At 35.2% G+C, this 20,279-nt stretch overlaps 1 protein-coding gene across 2 annotated transcripts in view; it reads left to right on the forward strand.

The window, feature by feature from the left end:
* Positions 1-14,778, forward strand: part of AGL (amylo-alpha-1, 6-glucosidase, 4-alpha-glucanotransferase) — a 38,453-nt gene extending 23,675 nt beyond the window's left edge. For both annotated transcript variants that reach the window (XM_026853326.1, XM_026853327.1), the window contains 11 exons: positions 172-347; positions 2,099-2,201; positions 3,420-3,645; positions 4,079-4,190; positions 4,521-4,656; positions 6,517-6,629; positions 8,418-8,629; positions 9,171-9,268; positions 9,820-9,907; positions 9,999-10,132; positions 11,590-14,778. In XM_026853326.1, coding sequence (XP_026709127.1) covers positions 172-347; positions 2,099-2,201; positions 3,420-3,645; positions 4,079-4,190; positions 4,521-4,656; positions 6,517-6,629; positions 8,418-8,629; positions 9,171-9,268; positions 9,820-9,907; positions 9,999-10,132; positions 11,590-11,707 — 1,516 coding nt within the window. In that variant the 3' untranslated portion in view covers positions 11,708-14,778. The remainder of the gene's footprint in view (positions 1-171; positions 348-2,098; positions 2,202-3,419; positions 3,646-4,078; positions 4,191-4,520; positions 4,657-6,516; positions 6,630-8,417; positions 8,630-9,170; positions 9,269-9,819; positions 9,908-9,998; positions 10,133-11,589) is intronic.
* The last annotated feature ends 5,501 nt before the right edge of the window (positions 14,779-20,279 follow it).

The raw sequence follows: 20,279 nt of genomic DNA on the forward strand, positions 1-20,279 counted from the left end.
AATTAAATCTTATGTACAAAATTAGTTAATACAAAATCCTAATATTAACTCATTGTTAATCATATTTATTATGTATAATACTTATAATTTTGTTTTGTAAGTGAAAAAGGGTACATTTTTATAGACTGATATTGCTGAATGTAAAGTTATTTTAATTATGTTGAATTACAGCTTTGTACAGAATGGATCAACATTTGTTAAACACCTTTCCCTGGGTTCAATCCAGATGTGTGGGATAGGAAAATATTCTTGTCTGCCAGATCTGTCTCCTTCCTTACATGATGTTCCCTATAGGCTGAATGAGATTACAAATGAGAAAGAGCAGTGTTGTGTTTCCTTGGCAGCTGGTAAGTGAGGACAACATTATTAAAAAAAAAAAAAAAAAAAAAAAAAAAAATAGTTAAGCTGTTTTAGTAACTGTATTAAAATTGTCTCCATTGTGCTTGGAATCCATATATCAGCAATCATGTATGAAATGTAGGTAGCGGTTTTCCTCACTTTTGCCCTGTGTTTTAATTGGCCCATTTAAAAATATGGGATTTTTATCTAGCATTACTTCTTGGGGACAACCATTTTGTTACTGCTCTTGGAGAGTGGGAGCCTATAAACACTTTATTTAGAGACATTTTTAGCTATATACACTTTATCGTATATGAAGATCCACAAATATATTCTCTTTCTTTCTAGAACACTTGTTTGAAATAAATACTTGGTATCATAGATTTTAGTTTACCTTTTTAAAATATGAATTTAAGAACTGAATTGTAATGAAGTACAAGAGTGAATTTACTTTTATAAGTTCTCAAAAAAAAAAAAAAAAGAACCATTAGCAGACCAGAAGAATGCCTGATTTGAAACCGTCTCCAAAAGGAAAGAGTATAAAAGCAGTCAGCAAATAGTGTTTATACCTCCGAATGTTCTGCCAGCATCTGGCAGTCTTTGAATTGGGCACTTTCCTATGTCAAAAGTATTATCTTCTGTGTTTAGTGGCTGAGAATGAATTTATTTTTGTTCTGAGTTGGCCCATTCCTTTTCTGAAACCATAGAAACTTCTAACATCCATAGATTCTCTGGCATCTGTCTCACCGGACTGTTTATTTTCTTCTTTTTGCCGTCTGTCTGTCATCAAATCTTACTGCTTTTAGTTTCTGGTTTTTACTGACATTCCATTTGCCTGCTCTACTGTTACCTAGAAGCACAGAAGCACAATGTTCCCTTAAATTGGTCATAAAGATTAATTATACTAAAGGGTTTGGCTTTTAAATATTCCCTTCACGTTCTCACTGGTAGTTGTGTCTGAGATTTTTAACTTGCATGTAGATTGTCATTTTCAAGTGCTGTTGCCATATACTATAAAATTGTGGAGGTGTGAAGCTGTATTTGCGTGTTAGCAAATACTTTGGAAAAGTAAGTGGTAGAAGTTAAAATGTTGTTATATCGAGCATGCACAAGAGACTGCTGTTTTGAAACTTTACCATATGAAATTTTTTGTTTTATAGATTGAAAAAGTTAATAAATGGAAGAAAAGACAAGGATGGGCCTTAATTATTACAGTTTATCAGTCAGAATCATTCTTAAAGTTATATGTTATAATGTTTGCAGTAAGGTGTAGTTCTAGAAGCTGCTGGAAAAGAGAAGCACAATTTCTTTTATAGTGGGCTGAAGAAATTCATAGCTCTCCAGTCTTATCCCCGTTATGCTCCTGAAATGACATGGCTCTCATACATAAACTCTTGCCAACAAAGCATTATAAATCTTGTAGTTCTTTTTGTTAGTTTTCTTTCTTCTGCTTTTAATTAGAGGATGGCACTTAGTTAAGTTTCAAAGTGATTTAATACAAATTTAAAGGTGACTGTTTCTCTGTTACGAGAAATTCTGTTGCATGATCTTGAAATTCTAGAAGATACTGTTCCAAAATGAAGTTTTATTACATTTTATCAAGAAGTTGGTCTAGTAGATTGTTCAAATATCTAGGAACAAATTATTCATGTGAATATATTTTTTTTTTTTTTTTCTTCTGCTTATTTTATACATACATGTATGCTTGGAGATTTCTACCATATCAATAAATGAGATGAACAATGACTTTTCTTTTTAGGTTTACCTCACTTTTCTTCTGGAATTTTTCGCTCTTGGGGAAGGGATACCTTTATTGCATTGAGAGGTCTAATGTTAGTTACTGGGCGCTATCTAGAAGCAAGGTAAGACTGACTTATTGTTAGTTTTTACTGGGTTTTCAGGTAGTTAAGAAAAAGGCATGCTCTCAAAACCTGAGATGACACACAAGCTGGTAGAAACAGTTGATGTGCAGTATAAAACTTTAATGGCCCTAGACAGATTTGGGAGTTCTCTCTGAGTGGAATTAAAAATAATACTCAAATGATTCTCTTTTGCTTTCTTAGCACCAATATGATGTTCTCTATAGATGAGGTAGTTTTGACCCCTGTAATACTAGTGCTTGTCCTTAAAGTGATTCACATGTACTAGCATCATTGTTGCTGACCAGTAATTTTAAAACTGCTTACTTAAAAATTTGAAGTAGCAAGAGAATACTATTTTAAACAGAAAGGTATGATTGCATGATTATTGTGCTTTTTTTTTTTGGTAACTGCTAGTATTTGTCTATTAATACTAGAAATCAGCTAATTGTGGATTGTCACAATCTGATATCTGTGTTTAACCTGACAAATGAGACAGATATGTCAAATCTATTGATTATGTAGTTTCATTAATCTTATAATTTGTGTGGAGCTCGCCACATAATACAAACATAAAAATTAATTATTTTAAATTAGCATGTATTTTTGCTCTTGTACATTTGGCCAGCTATTACCTTTCTCATGCAGTAAGATCTTTTATTAGTATGTTTATATTCCCTTTAAAGCTAGTTGGAATCCATGTTTTCTGCAAGGTATGCGCAACGGTTCTCATATGAAACTTCTCATAACCTCAGCTGCTGTCACCTCTCTGTATTTTAATAGGAAATTCCCATCTACTCCTGCCCTCCGTCCCCATTCCACCCCACCCACCAGAATGGATACCAGGGTAATCGTAAACAATGTCAATAAAAACCTTCCCTGTGGCCTCAGTGGGATTTGGATTTAGGCTCTGTATCACTACCTACGAAAAAGCAAACTAGTATTAGCAGATGTTGTGTGTTTTGTACAAACTGATTTAAATGTATTCATGTTGGGGAACTTATAGGGAATAGATTACTTTTTATTGTAAAAGTAGTTCATGCTAAATGAAGTAATTTGTAGCTTTCAACAGCAAACATTTGGCATCTGTCTTTAAGATCCTGTTTGTCCCCTTGACTTACCTTGCTATTAAGGTAAACTTGTATGCTTTGCACATAATACTTGGTCCAGTAATGGCTTTGAAAATAACTTAGTCAAGACTTTATTTTTCTTTTCTTCTAGAAACATCATTTTAGCATTTGGTGGGACTTTAAGACATGGTCTCATTCCCAATCTGCTTGGCCAGGGCACACATGCCAGATACAACTGTCGTGATGCTGTATGGTGGTGGCTTCAGTGTATCCAGGACTACTGTAAAATTGTTCCAAACGGATTAGATATTCTTAGGTGTCCCGTTTCTAGGATGTACCCAAGTGATGACTCTTCTCCTCAGCCTGCAGGCACTATGGTAAAGATAACTTCTGATTTATATATTTAACACAACTATGAATTTTAAATGAAAGGATGGAATTTTTCTAGCTACAATAACCTGTTGCTATCTGTTGCTTATGGTGAAATTTTATTATAGCACAAGAATTCCATATTTTAGGCACTTCTGATTACATCTGCATCACATGATGAGGCAGGTGCAGGGGGTTGGGGATGGAGGAAAAAAAATCCATCCATTTCTAGCTCTGCTATTTGTCTTGAAAAAATGTTTACATTAAAAATTGTGTACAGAGTATTAACATTGACAAAGATGGTACTGAAAATGTTAGATACTTTTATTTTTGAAGTATCATGAACTAGAGGCTAAGAATTGCTACTATTCACAAATTAGAGCCTTTCTATTTGTTTTTATCTTACCTTTCGCATATCATCCAAACTCATAATCAATCTAGGATCAGCCACTTTATGAAGTAATACAGGAAGCAATGCAGCGACACATGGAAGGCATAAATTTCCGAGAAAGGAATGCTGGTCCCCAGATAGATCAAAACATGAGAGATGAAGGTAACATATAGAACACTTGCTATGCAATTCAGAAGATGATGGTAATATTTGGTACCACTTTTCCTCTAGCTGTGGAGTATATTTTTGAAAAAATAATTGTTTAATGCAACTAAATATTTAATCTTTAAAAAGTGCGCAATTGTTTATTATCAGCAGCTGTTTATACGTCATAGTACAAGTTATCTTTAAATAAAAGTTTACTCTAAGTACAGTTACCTTCAGAAACCCACCTCAGACCTCTTGTTTGGAGGTTTGGGCTGGGGGGTGGGACAGTTGGGGTTTTGTTTTGTTTGAAATACAGACTTAACACCTGGTATTTTTGCTTGGCAGGTTTTAATGTAACTGCAGGTGTTGACCATGAAACTGGCTTTGTCTTTGGCGGGAACCGCTTCAATTGTGGCACTTGGATGGATAAAATGGGAGAGAGCGACAGAGCTCGCAACAGAGGAATTCCAGCTACTCCAAGGTACAAAATTCAGGCTTGGGTTGGGGTGTGTGTTTAATTATTTTTTTAACTGAAGTTCTTCTGCAGAACTACTGTGCCTTCCATTAACACAACTGAGAGGTGATCTTTAAATGTTTAAAATGTTTCTGCCTACTAAAGTGTTAATGGTAATGGTTGGTTTTTTTTTTTCCTTTGTGCTTATTTGAAGATAAAATGTCTCTTCTTAGCAGGTGAAGCCCTCAGCTTCTGGCATGGTTTTAGCTCCCTTCAAAGAGTCAACTTGAATTCAAGGAGTAAAATGTAATTAAGGAAAAACTGTATACTTGTAGTACTAGCAGTACTTTGTTATTTAGACTTATTATAGGGAACTGTTGTGTTTGAATACTTCTTATTTAGAATTGAAAAATATCTACAATGTCTGTTTTTCAAGTTGAGATTAAACATTTTAAAAATAAGATCTTTACTGTGTGGTAGCAAACTGCTGCAGGTATCCTTGCTTGAGTTTAGTACAGCATCAGTTTCAAATCAATTTCCATCTGTGGGTGAGAACTGAAGGAAAACGTTCTTTTGCTTAACAAGTCAGGCATTTTAATTGGGAATCAAGAGAGGTTGAGGTACCTGCCCTAAGGAGGCTAAACTGGTGATGCTGGAGAAAAATTTTATGTCAGTCAGATAGTAAAATCTAATTATATAATACGAAAATTACACATAGGGTGATACCTGATTATCATGTGAAAAAAGAAGCAAGTCCAAGAAGTGCATTTAGTACTTATTTTAATGCTTCACTTCTGACTTATGGCAGAAATATTACCTAAGTTACCAAAAGTGCATGTGCAGATGAAAACCTCTGTATTGAAATGTTTTAACATCAGAGGACCAAGTTGTTTGAGGATGATCCTTTTTTATGTTCCTAATTGCTGGCATAAAATTATCTTAAACCTGTGCAAATTAGCTGGGTGTGATAATACCACTTTAAATTAGTCTATTGTACAGAAAAAAAGTATCTGTTAGCCAGTTTACTAGCAAGCTAGTTCCCTGACTATTCATTGATAAAGCCTCACTTGTTTTCCACTTTATTCTGTTGCTCCTTCATCAGGTAGAATCCCACTGATCTAAACAAAGTAAATTGACAGTCTGCTTATGCTAATGTTCTCTTTTTCTTGGCCCTTCATTGGAACTCAAAAGTACCCTAAGAACTCAAGGTGCCTAAAAGTAGCCCATAAGCTTCAGCGTAGATAAAGTTAAGATAGATGTCTAGGGAAAAAGTATCCTAAACCATGCCTACACAGAACTGAGCAACAACACAGGAAGGAAATCTGAGTCATTGGTATCTTTTTGAAATCATTTCTTAGTGTACAGCAGTGGCCAAAAAAGCTAATGAAAAATAATAATACCATATGTCATCAGTAAACATTTTTAGAACAAGACAGAGGGCATCATTCTGCCTCTTTGAAACCTTGCACCTGCAAGATTCACTTGTATCTTAAGTGTTACGTGTGGTGCTGGTCTCAAGAAGGACATAATAAAGGGTGGTACAAAGAAGGACAGCAAAAACTCAAAGGGATGGAGTAGCTGCCTTGCAAGGAGAGATTGAAATGTTTAAGGACCCTTCGTTTTCAAGAGAATATGAGTGAAAGAGGCATGTCTGAAGTTTAGAAAATCATGACAGTAGTGATGATGATGTAACTGTTACTCACAGAATACTGCAATACTGTAGAATTTTGGGATGCTTATATAGGAGAAATAGGGAATAGTAGGAGAATAGGGAAGAATAAAGTCTTTAAATAAAGTACTTAAAGACAATTTTTTTGTTTTGGTTACTTGCTGAACTTTAGCCACCTTAAAGTAATTCTTGGGCTTTTTTTATCATTGTTATTTTAGAGATGGCTCTGCTGTGGAAATTGTTGGCCTGTGCAAGTCAGCTGTTCGCTGGTTGATGGATTTATCTGGGAAAAATATGTTTCCATTCCATGGAGTCACTGTAAAAAGACATGGTAAAAACAGACGCATGTCATAATTGTATTGCTGGAGTATAAAAATAAGTAAAATGATGAAATTGTGGCCATATAACATCAGGGATGATTATCAAACTACTCAAGAAGGTTTAGGTTTAAATGGGGAAGAATTTTGGAAAGTGTCTTGTATGATTAAAATCTTTTGTTGCTACAAAAATTTATTAGGAGTTGATATTGTCTTGTCAATATTTCAGATATTTTGTTCCATGTATTAAGGTGTGGATTACAAAAGAACCATGGAGTCTAAATACCATTTCTCAAAATGGATATTTGATAGGATTATTCTGTATTATGATGATACACATCATTCATTACAAGAATGCTAAGTAAAATGATACAAGACACTTTTTCTTTTCTATTTTTTTTCCCCCAATATTCAAAACACAGAAAACCACTTCTGGTGAATATTTACATAAATAGATTTCTCATATGTTTCAGAGGGATACTGCTGTGGTTACAAAGTTACTTTACTTTAAGCTTACCTATGGCAAGGGAATATACATGCCCTGTAAAGCTTTTTTGACTCTTCAGTAAAGTATAATATTGGAAAACAATTAATTTAATAGCTCTCTTATTTTATTTTACAAAATCTGAATGTGTTTGGGGTTGGTTGGCTTTTTTTTTTTCTTGTTAGTCCTAGACAGTACAGATTCTTAGGTCATGAACTTACCTATCACTTCAAGATTTCTTAAAATATATGTCTAAAGTAAGACAATTATGAATTCAGTACACAGCAATACTATGTCAATGTATAAATAATATTTATAGGACTGTCTTACCTTTTTTGTTCCAGAATCATAAGCAACATTTTAGATTCAATTTGATGTGTATATACTCCTTACTGTTGTTAATTTCATGTAACTGGGTTTCAATTTCATTTATCTACTGCTGAATCTATTTTAAAACCAGTCTTAATTCCTATTTGTGATCTCTGCCTTGTTTCTGAAGAATAGGCTTAGTGTTAGAGTTTCTAGGTTTTTTTGTTCTTTTGGCAATACTGTATTTCAATTTTGGTAGTATTTTCCTTTTTACTATACTCCAGTTGTAGTTTAAGAAAACAGGTAATACTTCTATACTCAATGTAAGACTAATGTGCAATTCTTTACTATTTTTGTTTTTTTCATAAAAGCATTGCTTATTTAAGATATATGTGTATCTTGGTCAGGAAGATACCCCTAGCACAATTCTGCTGATTAAAACCTGATATTTTTCTAGTCTCATTGAAGGTTCAGTGAGCTGTTCCTGTGAACTGTAGAATTAGCCTAAACATGGGGAATCTCTAGCTGGAGAGGTGATCCTAGATCTGCTCTTGTTATCTTAAGTGTCAGAAATTCATGAGGAGAAAGCTTTTAAAAGTGACACTCTAATGTTTTGATACTCTTCACAGTCTCCAAAATAGCAACTATATGTGTATCAAGTACTATAAAAGAGCTGCCAAGTTACCATGCTGAAATGTTAATTGTAAATTTTAAACTTTTAATTAAGTATTTACTATAGATCATAGTACCTCGTACTGTTTGCTCCTAGCTAACTGCAGGTTAGAAAATATTGTGTAAAAAAAGTTGTGCATGTGTTGGACTTGATCTTCAGTATGATACAACTTCCAGAGAAATGACCTTTTGCAATGCTATGATGGCTTTTATTGTGTTAGGAGTATCTTACGTAAGACTTCAATAAGCAAAACAGTAAAAGTAGACATAAGCATACTTTTGGTGTTGCTGCTGTGGCTGTTCTCAGAAAATAAAACCTGTATGTAACATCTTGCAGGAAAGGAGGAGACTATCACCTATGATGAGTGGAACAGAAAAATTCAAGGACACTTTGAAAGGCTGTTCTTTGTCTCTGAGAACCCCGCAGATCCTAATGAAAAACATCCAAACCTTGTTCATAAACGTGGAATTTATAAGGACAGCTATGGAGCTTCAAGTCCATGGTGTGATTACCAACTCAGGCCCAATTTTACCATAGCAATGGTTGTGGTAAGTGATGGGGAATGGGGGGAAGCATTTGCATTTAAAATTTTTGGGTTTTATTGAACTATTGTATTGTAAGGTTCATCTGCATGGCATTATGTCAGGAACACACATTGCTTAGAATAACTTTTTGAAAGCTTTTCTTATCCATGCTTTTATTATTGGTCTATTTTGGAGTATCTCTTAAAAATACATCCTTGAAAGGACTTACCTAAGTGAAGCTGCTGTCCAGTGTATATCTAGGATAAGTTTGCAGTGTTCACTGTATTCAGAATGTTTTCCTGTCAAATTAGCTAAAAAGCATGGGTTTTTTGTCTTTATCAGGTTGGTAAAGAGCTTCAGTAATAATACTTGGAAAAAGGTATTTAAAATAAAAATTTTAAAACGCACTGGATAGTTTCTGTCCTCTTGGCTTACTATGACTTATGGGTTCCAGAAGTTGATCCAGTAATAAAAAACATAGGCCTTTTGTGGTCTCCTACATTTTTATACTCAGTCTTATTTGTGTACATACACAGAGTTTACTCATTAAATCTTATTTTTTTAGGCCCCTGAGTTGTTCACACCTGAGAGAGCTTGGAAAGCTCTGCAGATAGCAGAGGAAAAACTGCTTGGTCCATTAGGCATGAAAACTTTAGACCCTGAGTAAGTATAGTAGAAATATGAGTAAGTGCTACCTACAAAACATGACACTAGGAATTATTTGATATGTGGGCATAGTATTTCCTTTGTTAAAAATCATCATAGGTACCTGTGAAATAAGGCTGCAATAAGTATTTCCAGAACAATTATTTTTCTGTTCTAAAAGTCCATGCAATTGATTTACATAGAAAAATCACCAGGTGTTTTTGGATGCCGCACAGTAAACAAGTCAAATTTGGTATCATAAAAGAGTCTGAATTTGCATCTTGATAGATACTTAGATATGATATAGTGCACTGCACTACAGTTTGACTAACAGCATAAGGGCGAAGTTATTAATTCAAGTCATTCCAAGACTTTAACCATTTTCCTACTAGTTTAAACCGTATTTGGAATTTCATTGTCATGTAAAATACAGAACCTGATGGAGATCTCCCTAACTTAACCATCATTAAATGTAAATGCCATGACAAATTTTTGGTTCATTTCTACTTTTATTTCTATGAATCATTTTTGTTAAGACTTATTTTCGCATTTTTTTTCTCTTTTTGCAGTGATATGGTTTACTGTGGAGTATATGATAATGCTCTTGACAACGACAACTATAATGTAGCCAGAGGTTTTAATTATCACCAAGGACCTGTAAGAGCCAGTTTCTTCAGTTTTAGAAAAAATGCTGTCACCTTTTCAAACTGACAACTATAACAATAATCTCTTTTCATTCTTTGGTTAGGAATGGCTGTGGCCAATTGGATATTTTCTTCGTGCCAAATTGTACTTCTCAAAGTTGATTGGTCCAGAGATATATGCAAAAACTGTAGTTATGATTAAGAATGTTCTTTCTCGCCACTATGTTCACCTTGAAAGGTAAGACATCAGTTAACACAGATGCAAAATACTCATTCAAGCTAGTGGTATCCACTATCCAACTGCGTGCAGAAGTACAGATCTATAATATCAACAGCACCTGTTTTCTGCATATAAGGTTCATCTCTATGTGCTATTGCAGATCTCGTCAGGTTTCAAGTACAGCTGAAATCTAGCGTTCCTCATAGATTGCAGAACTAATAATGCCATGTGGAAACTGGATGAAATAAACCTCATGTAAAAATTAGGATCTAGTTTCATACAAAAAATGATTTTCAGAAAAAAAGTTGGTAAATTGTTTTTTCAAAAATAAAAATCTTTCAAAACAACCTGCAAAACAAAATAAAGGGCTAATAGTGACAGATTAAAACTTCGGCAGATAAAGTGATGCAAAATATTGTTAGGATTTCTTGTGTTATAAATGAGGAAATTAGTATGACAGTGTTTCAGAATCTTAGTAACTTTGATATTCTAAGAAGGCAGAGGAGCTTGCTTATGGCCCTTAAATGTTCCTTTGTGTTTTGAGTTCTCTGCCCACCAAACCCACACCGGTTTTCCCCTTTTTTTAATCTGTTGTATTTTAAATTTTTAAGGATTTGAGACAAACAAAACCAAAACAAAGATCTTGCTCTTGATATCTCTTCTATATAATCTGTTCTGCAGTACTTCAAATATGCATTTATTTGTACCCATAAGAGTAACTCAGTAAGACTGGTCATGACAGAAGGGTTTGTCTGACCACACGAGGAAGAAGAGGGGTTTGTAAAGCAACATTTTGCCTCATGTAGTGTCTTGTTTAATAGCATTACCAAATAACTTGCAGTTCAGTAACACTGTTTTTTTCTGTTTTACTGAAGTAGTGTAACTTTACTCTGCTTTGCTAATTCATTTGTGTACAGAATTACTAATGTAGCAACGGCCTCAACTTAGAAGTATTCCTCTAAGTATGTTAGTTTGTGGGTTTTTTTATTCCTATGGAGGAAGAAAAGGCTTATGTAGTTATGTTATCTTCCAGCCATTGTCATTTTTTAGCACCATAAACCAGTTTCAAGTGTAGTTTGAATACAGTTGAGCTATATCAAAGATCATTTGTATTCTTCCAACTGCAAAACTACCTCAATGAGAAACAGGAGCAACATGCCAGTAGTGTTAATTCAGATATTAGTAGCAGAGAGTCTACTTTGAAGGAGAGGCACCCCCACAAAAAAAAAAATTCCCAGCTGCAGGGAAAAAAAAAAAAAAAAAAAAAAAAAAAAAAAAAAAAAAAAGAATTAGAAGACAGATATTGAAGAACATACTGTGGCTGTAGGACAACAGATCTTTAGTCACAGTTTCCAGTTTCCTACTGAGATAATCTTCCAAAAGGTTCTAAAACTAAATGTTCTTTTAACTTTAATGTATAGTCTAATAACAATACTCATGTTTTGTTGTTTGTTTTTTTTTTTTTCTTTTATCAGATCGTCCTGGAAAGGGCTTCCAGAACTGACCAATGACAATGGACAGTATTGCCCTTTTAGCTGTGAAACTCAGGCCTGGTCGATTGGTGTTATCCTTGAAATACTTTATGACTTGTAAAAGTTCATTTTGATTGATTTGAAACTTCTGTGGTATTATTATTGGGCATAAATGAACACTTGGCTTATACTGCAAGGGAAATGTCCTGTTCTGCACAATCACTTGAGCTGTGTCCTGACTTTCAAAGATGCTGAATGCCAGCAGCTCCTATGCCCTGTAACTCTGTGGGGCTTGGGTGGTTTTTTGAAAACCAGGCCGTGACAGTAAAACAAAACTACAGTGCACATTTGATTCAGAAACTTTTAGTAAGAAACAATTTCAAGAATATGCACAAACTTAAGTAGCTTTGGTTTTTTTAGACACTTCAAATCAATATCTTAATGTAACAAAGTGAGGTGGCTCCTTCCTGAGCTAAAAATAAGTAGCACAGCTCTTACGTTGTTTTTTTTTTTTTTTCTTTGTCTCTTAAAGAGTAAATGGATGTTTTACAAATGCATGCTTAAAGGGGAATAGACTAACCTTATAGCTTTCTGAGTTTGGTATGCTTTGTGCTGAAACACCATCCATTAATGAAGGCATAATATGTTGTCTCTCTGTTGAGCTGTATTATGGGGATTTTTTTTTGTATGTGTTCAGTTGAACACTTCATTAAGCAACCATGGAAATAAAAGTTTGCATATACTGTAATAAACCAACCTTTGAAGTTAGGTACAAAATTTTCAAAAACTTTAAACTACTTTTAAGAGTTAACTCAAGCAATAATGAGGTAATATCCTATACTAATCCATTTGTACATTTATTTAAATACTGTGGGCCATGCAGGAAACCTATTTCTTCATTTAAATCTGTTTTTCATCATGAGAGATTCAGAAGAAACATGTGCATGGGCATACAATGCACAGCCTATATGTTAGGGGAGGCCAAAGATACAGAAGTCAGTGTGCTTGACTGCTTAATTAAATTAATTTATTGAAGAGGTATAGTCACCTGTATTACTAGGAAAATCCTAGCTCTATTGAAAAAGGTGGAAACACTTAACATCAATGGGAAGAGATATTGGCATACCACCAGAGAATATAAGATGAAGTTTCTAGGCCTTTTAAAATGACACTGATGAGAATAAGCATGCTACCTCTATGTGTTGTTCTTTGAGAACAGCATCCAGTGAACATGATGGAAAACACGTATTCTTTCATATTTGGATACCTGCATGCCCTTGTTGAGTTCATTTCAGTGTTCCCAAACTGAAGGGTGGTTGACAGAAGGGCAGTTGGTAACTCTCAACTCTATTCATGTAGTCTTTCCATCTTAGTGCAATAAACAGGCAGAGAGTGAGGCTGACAACACTTCCTGCATCACAGGGGGGGAAAGCAAAACTCATATTGCATTTCTTAATGTTAGACAACATATGCTGAAAAAATATTCAGGATGTAATTAAAATGCACTAATAACATGTAGCTCAAGATTTTATTATATCCATATCTTAGTTTTCATACCCTGTCTAAAGTACAGTACAAGTGTGCTGTCTTGTTTGGGGAGATGTGTTACAGATAACTACATTTCAGGGCAAGTTAACAGGCTGAAGATACATATATTGTAAGAAGTGCCTATATTCACACTAGTTATTTGAAAGGTCAAGTATATGAACTCCCTTGCTGAAGTGTTTGGTACTTAGACCTTCCCTAATCATAATTTCTGTATTGTACCTCAGTTTTTGAGCTGCTGCAGTACATGGGTTGGAAAATTTTTATTTTCTTGACACAATGCATGAGATGTCACTTGATCGAAAACAGCCGCAGATTATTTTTTTAACGTGCAAGAGGCATATAAAGTGTTTTTCATAATGTACTGAACTTTCCAAAATTCTTGATAATGATATTGAGGTTTATGTCCTACTGTGTCATGAGCTTTTCAATGTTTTCCTAGATAATACTCATTATTTCAAGGTATGTTTTATAGCTCCTGTGGTTTAGAAAGCAAGAACAATATGGCAGAATAAGTTGTTCTTACTTGATGAAAACACTTTAAGATTGGAAGTGCAGCTTAAGAGCTATGACTGAAAAAATTTGACACCTTGTGGAAATCTATATACATTGGCAATAACACTCAGTGTCTGGAAAAAAAACATGTGAGAAATTACTTATCAAAACCTTCCTATATTATTAGATGACTTTCTGGTGTTTTGCAAATGGCACAGCTGATGGAGACTGCATATTTGTCACTGCTAGTTTTTTCTCCTAATTTAATAGTAAAATTTTAAAAATGAGTTACCACTATGTACACAAAAATACATATGTTATGGAACTTCTGAACATGCCCATTTTATAATGTTGCTTCTGCACTGATTAGTTGAATATAGTTTTAGTAACCTGAACATTTTAAATAGGGAAAAAATGTATCATATTGGTTGGCTTTGCTGTTAAGTAGCAACGAAAGTAAGATTTGAGGTTTTAACTGTTGGGACTTTATTGGTTTTGTGCGTTTTGGGGGGTGGGTTTTTTGTTTTGTTTTTTTGTGGTTTTGTTCATTGTTTTTAATCACAAAGCTACTCAACACTTTGTCGAGGCAGACAGTTTAAATGAAGAGGGAAGAAAGCAATGTTAAATCTAACACTTAAATGAGCTGGTATTCCTCTAGATAAACTCTACACCTAAGTAATTATCCCCTAAAACAGCTGACTTATGCTGACAGATCCTGAACTGTGTTTTCATTCATTAGTATCATTTATATTATACACTCAAAAACTTTTAGTAATGCAAAGCTATAATCGGTAAAATATTTTAGAAACCAACTGTTTTAGAATTAAACTAAAGAACTTAGAACTGTTAATCCATTGTGTTCCAGTTGATGTTTCTTGATCTGTATGGTATTGAGACCTTTTTTCCTTCCAATTGAAATAATTTTGACTGTCACTAGTGTTTGTACAGTTAATAGCTCTTGATTCATTCAAATATTAACTTGGGAATTCAAGTACATAATGTATCATTCTTGCACTGCATGTTGTAATGTAAAATGGAAAGATCAGTTTTACATGTGTCTGTCTAGCACAGCAACAACTGATGTTAGAAAATGTCATTATTCATTTATTTCTGAAATGCACAAAATAAAATTATTTCATTAAGACAGTTAAACCTTTTCATGTGGTTGGTTGGAAAAAAGCCAGACACTATAAATGATACTGCTTGTTCAGTTGTTGGCATTTTTACACACCTCAGAGATCATGAACTGCTCAGGTCAAATATTAATAACAAGAAGTGCTAACAACAAAAATCAACTCAAGAAAATACATAAACTTGGGCTCTGTGGCCAAGTTCCTGTTTGTGTCAATGTCAGCTGTCTCAGCTGGGTTTGAGTGGGACAGGGCTAGAATAGCTCTGAATGCCCTTCGGCGGGGCAGAGGGCGGGAAGCGGCGCCACGACGGTGGCATGCGCCTTAGCGGTGGATGCCTGAACAGGAGCAGCGCAAGCGGGTGACGGTCAGGTTGATACAGATACAGTTAATCTCAACCGTGTGCTCAAACCAGCCTTCGACTGCACCCGGTATTTACTGCGCTACTGCATAGCTGTGCATTATTTAACTTTTAAAAGGTGATTTGGATTCCCTTCCTGGGCGAGCGTCCCTTTGCAGGCACAGCCCGTGTATCTTCCTTCCCCTCAGCCGCAGAGTAGCACAAGCGCCTCGGGATTCGGGAGCAACGACTGGCAAAACAACCCCGCTAGCCCTTAACGAGCCGCATCGTTAGGACAAGTCTCAAAACTGCGTGAGGAGTTGTGCAACACCAACGGTGGGGTGCAGCACTGTCTGCCGTTAACAGCGTTTCGTTACAGGTGAGCTCCATTTCTGTCAGGAAAACTGCTAAAATTTGCCCTGATTGACAGAAAACCTTGGGGTTTTTTTAAAAGTGCATCTGAACACTAAAAAAATGGATTTGTCTATGAGTATTTGGTTTGTTGTGCAAACTTTGGAGCTTTATACACCTGTCGTTTTAATGTAGCAGCATGAGCAAGAACTCAACCATGAGTTATTCCCGGTCTGTGAGACTTTATTTGGTAATTTACAGAAGGTACTTCCTAGTTCTTAGTTTTCCATAAAAGTGCACCTGTCCAAGTGGAGCAATAGACATTTAAAATGGGGAAAAGGAATGTTGATTTCAGAGAACGAGATGTACAATCCTGAACAAGGTGAAACTTCTCTGTTACTTGTTTTAGTAGTAATTGTTCTTCACAGATTCAAATTCCTAAATAGAATTAGCATGCAAATTTGCAAGCAGTTGTGGTGGTAGGAAAATCAACCTGAGAGCAGTATAGAAAGAAAAAACTTCCTGGTGGTTAGTCAGGTGACACTGTTAGCCGTCTGTCCCGTTGCTCTGTGTCTTGAGTTTCTGTAGGCATTTGCACAGTCCTGTTACCTGTGATGTGTTTGTCTCTTTGTGTAATGCCTCCTTGAATCCGTTTCTTTCAAAAATCTTTATCTCTTTGTGATAAGTCTGTGCTGTATACAACCTTTCATCCACAGGTGGCTGTTCACCCTGTATAATATTCTCAAAGTACAACACAAATGAAGTTCAGTATCATTGACTTGATAAGTATTAAAGTTGTTTACCTCAGTTCATGTTAGCTTATGTAATTTGTGAGACCCAGGAGCACTTCCCTTCTCTGTGTCTGCGTGTGTGCCACAAGCAGTATCTCAGTACAACTTCACATGGAGATGCTGTTCTCCCTGTAGTGCTTTTTTCAATGAGAATGACAGCTGGCCATGAAAGAAGAGAATTGTGCTGCACCCTGGCAAGAATCTTAAATTGGATGACTTGGGCTCCAAGTATTAATAGAGGTAGGTTCCTCATATTAAATTTTCTAACAAATAAGGAGTTCTATATTTCTGAATTCTGAGTTTTGCAAGTAAATTGGAGCCTAATCTGTAGTGATGAGAAACGTAAGATGATATCTTCTAATCAGTTCTAAAGGAAGAAAGATATTTGCAGTCACTTAGGACTCACAGACTTGTAAGTACAGTTATTTTAAAGCATGATGCTCTAAAGTGGGGTTCAATAATAGTAGTGGAAGGTTTCTTAAAAGTGTTTTAGAGTCACAATCATGTAAAGTTCAGGAAAACTGAAAGATTTATTTCTTGCAGGTGACGTCTCAAGGGAAAGGTTTCTGCAAAATTAACCATCTGTTCTTTTATTGGGTATACTCAGGAGCTGTTTTTAAAATTTCTTTGTAATTGTTCTTACAGCCATTGTATAAGGGTCCTACATACAGCCTAGACCTGGAGAGTGGTATCTGTTCTAATATGTAATGAAAAATTGGTTCTAGATGCAAAAGTAAGGTTCACAACTGCTTACATAACACCCTGAAGAGTAGCAAAGTAATGAGGTAATATTGTCTTAGCAAGAGCAGTCGTTGGAGGGAATTAGTAGGTTAAACTATTGTTGAGATGTTTTGTAGTATTTCGCCTAAGGAGAGTTCAGAGTAGAATTTTGAAATAAGTTGGTATATACATTTTGTGGACGTGAATGATTGATTTAAATATCACGGGTGACATGTTAGAATCTTCCTTGAACGTATGCTAACCTAGAGACTAGCACTGTGGGCTGACAGGCAGTAAATATCTCAGTAGAAAGCTGGAGATGATAGGTTAGGTAAGAATAATGCCACTTTTTATCATAGCTGAAAAATTAACATTTCTAGCTTCATAGCAGAGGGTGGCGCCAGTTTGTCACCTTCTGTTGTTAGTCTTATGTTAAGACTAGGCTGGGTGATACCGTTCTCCTGCTCTTGCTTCTGAGAAAGTCTGAGGATTTCGGCATAGCCACACTCGTCTGTTTTAATGGCTGAAGTCTCCGTTCCCGCAGATCAAAAGCATAATAATTTTTCTAGATTTTTAGAAAATGTTTTGGTAATATATTCTTATGTAGAGGAAGAGAAAATGAATAGATCTTTGACAGTTTGATGTTTTGAAGTGATGATTGAAGCTAGTGAGTAGATTTCAGTATTAAAAATGTCAGAAATCTGTTTATCTGTTGTATTGCAAAGTTCAATAATCTGTTTATTTCCTAAAGAATGGGAAATGTTTGGATATGAAACCAGGTGTATGTTAGGCATTTGTTTATTATTTGTGTTCATCTAATGATTCTGTAATTGCTCACATTTGTATGTGTCTCGTATGTTTTCTTTATGTACAAATAAACTTAATGTGAAAACTGAAAATAATTCTGCCTGTGCAATATTTCACTATAACTGTGGTTATTTTAACTTGTGTTTTGTTATGTACATTTTTTTTAATAGCATTCAACTTGCACACAGCCCTTTTCTAGGATAATCAATTGCAAACAGTGAGTCTGAAAATGATGAAACTGTAATGGAAATTACTGGGATTCAGGAAAACCATGTAGTGCTTGAATTTTGTTGCCAGAGTTTGCTTTGAATGCTTTTGTTCTTATAGAGTATGAAAGATGCATAGGCCTGAGATTTATGTTGTGATATTGTTAGTTAAAGATAATTGTAGAACTGTACTCTAGGAATGAAAGCTAATAATGGAGAATTCTAGATAAGAATACAAGCAGCAGGAAGAAATCTAGATGGAATCGGGCACCGAGACATGGTAAGAAAAAAGAATAAAAAGAGTGATAGGAAATGGTAGATCATTTTAAGTGGCTCAGAACAGCTTTATATAAAACACAATAACAAAAGTAAAATTACAGAGTCTGTAGCTGAAAAAATCCAAGTGCATCTGTCCTACAGCTTTAAGTTCTAGCCATCAGCTTTACATGTTTTTAACGGGCAACATTTTCTAGCAGTTCTTCTAGCTGCTGAAGCAGGGTGGGAACACCACATTTTCCAGATAATTTTGTAATTTGTAAAGCCTATAATCAGACCTACTGTGACAACTGCTAAAGAGGTGGTTTTGTTTTCTTGTAATGGTTGTCTGGCTAGTACTGCTCCAGGTCTCTCCCCAGGCCTCTAGGGCCCATATTGATGTGTTGGCTACAGTTAGGTTACTCCAGAGCTTTTCCCAAGGCCTCCAGGCACCATTCAGTTAAATTTAAGCACCAGATTCTGTTATCAGCTGGATCAGAGTAAATATAATTTAATAATAATTTAATTTCCGTGCCTTGAGTAATTGCAGATTTTTTTACTTTTGGATGATTTTGGCTTTAGACGGTTTATACAACTTTGCAAACAGCAGTTAAAAGTAGAAATCACATGTATTAATGCTGTAAACTGTTGTTTATTCCAGGGTAGGGGAGACTACACTGCGATTGAATACACTGCCACAGTAGGTTCTTTAAAACAGTCATACATAGGGGGAGGTTGCTTTCCTTGAAATATGAAGTCTGTACCTTTGTGGGACTCTAACGGAACAGACTCTAAATTCTCTTGTCTTCTAAAAAAGCTGATAGATTTTGTACTTTGGATTCTTCAAATCAGAGAAGACATTCTCTCCAAAAATAATAAAAGCAAATAAAAGCTAGTTGATAATAAGGTGTATGTGTTAGTAGAAGCAGACAGGTGTTCAACTGATCTGTCATGGTTTTAAAGCTAACCTTTGCACAAAAATTCTTTAAAAACAAGAAGGATTTGGAGACTCTGTGCATGTGTTGTTAGAAAGTTTTGTTCTGTCTGTGCTGGAAGATTGGCCAGAGAAGTTTGAAAGTTACAATAATCAAAAAGTAAATGATTGTTAGTTTAGTAGCTGAGATAAGAAGCCTTCAGTCATGTAATTAAACCTTTCTTCCAAATTTCAGCACATACATTTTATCAGTGATGAAGTAATTGTTCTAAACTGAATGTTGCTGTTAAATGTCATCTTGCTTCCTATCATCCCTGATTTCATTTAACATAAAAGGCCCCATTTGATTGCGGGGAGTGGGTGTTTCTATGTCTGCTGCCGGAGTTCAAATTATAAAGCACTTAAATATTTGTTGAGAGGCAGAGCTGCAGTATTGCTGTTTAGAAGAGAATCTCTTGGAAGGAAGAACCTCTGTTTCAGCGCTTCAATGTTAACTCAAGATTGATCATCTGAAGAGCACCCTACTGCTTGGTGGTTAGCGAATCCTTCAGGAAAGTCAGAGATGTGGTGATGGTTAAGGACAGGATATGAGAGAAAGGGAGAGGGACTTCTATGAGGACACCAAAGCGGAGGAACAAGGAGGATGTTTTCTCAGCTGTGGAGTGTTTCAATGAGAGGAGGCAGGAAAGATGGTGTTCTGTTGTCTTCTGTGGCTTCATGGTGTAGTACGACAAAAATGGAGAGGGGAAAGCTGAAGTTTAATATTAGTCTGGGTCCACTGGATGGTCTGTATGACCCTGTATTTCCGTTGAGGGTAAAAGGAGAAAGCTGTTCAGAGTTGGCAAGATTCTTTAAAAGACAGTGTCTGATGCACAGCAGAGCAAGGATTTGGGAACACTGCCAACATTCCTCTTTTTTTTTTTTTTTTCCAAATATTGTTTTGCCATTTTTTGGAGTAAATACGAATATTTTCTAGATTGTGACATTTGCCTTGATTTTTAATCATCCTCTTCTGATAAAATGATCAAATGTAATTATAAGAGTATACTGTTTAACAGTATTATGACAAAGGTTTGTTATGTCATAGAAGTTTTGAAAAAGAACAAGTATTTTATTTTA

Source organism: Athene cunicularia (assembly GCF_003259725.1).
Source record: "Athene cunicularia isolate RWA chromosome 8 unlocalized genomic scaffold, athCun1 chr8_part1, whole genome shotgun sequence".
Classification (NCBI taxonomy): domain Eukaryota; kingdom Metazoa; phylum Chordata; class Aves; order Strigiformes; family Strigidae; genus Athene; species Athene cunicularia.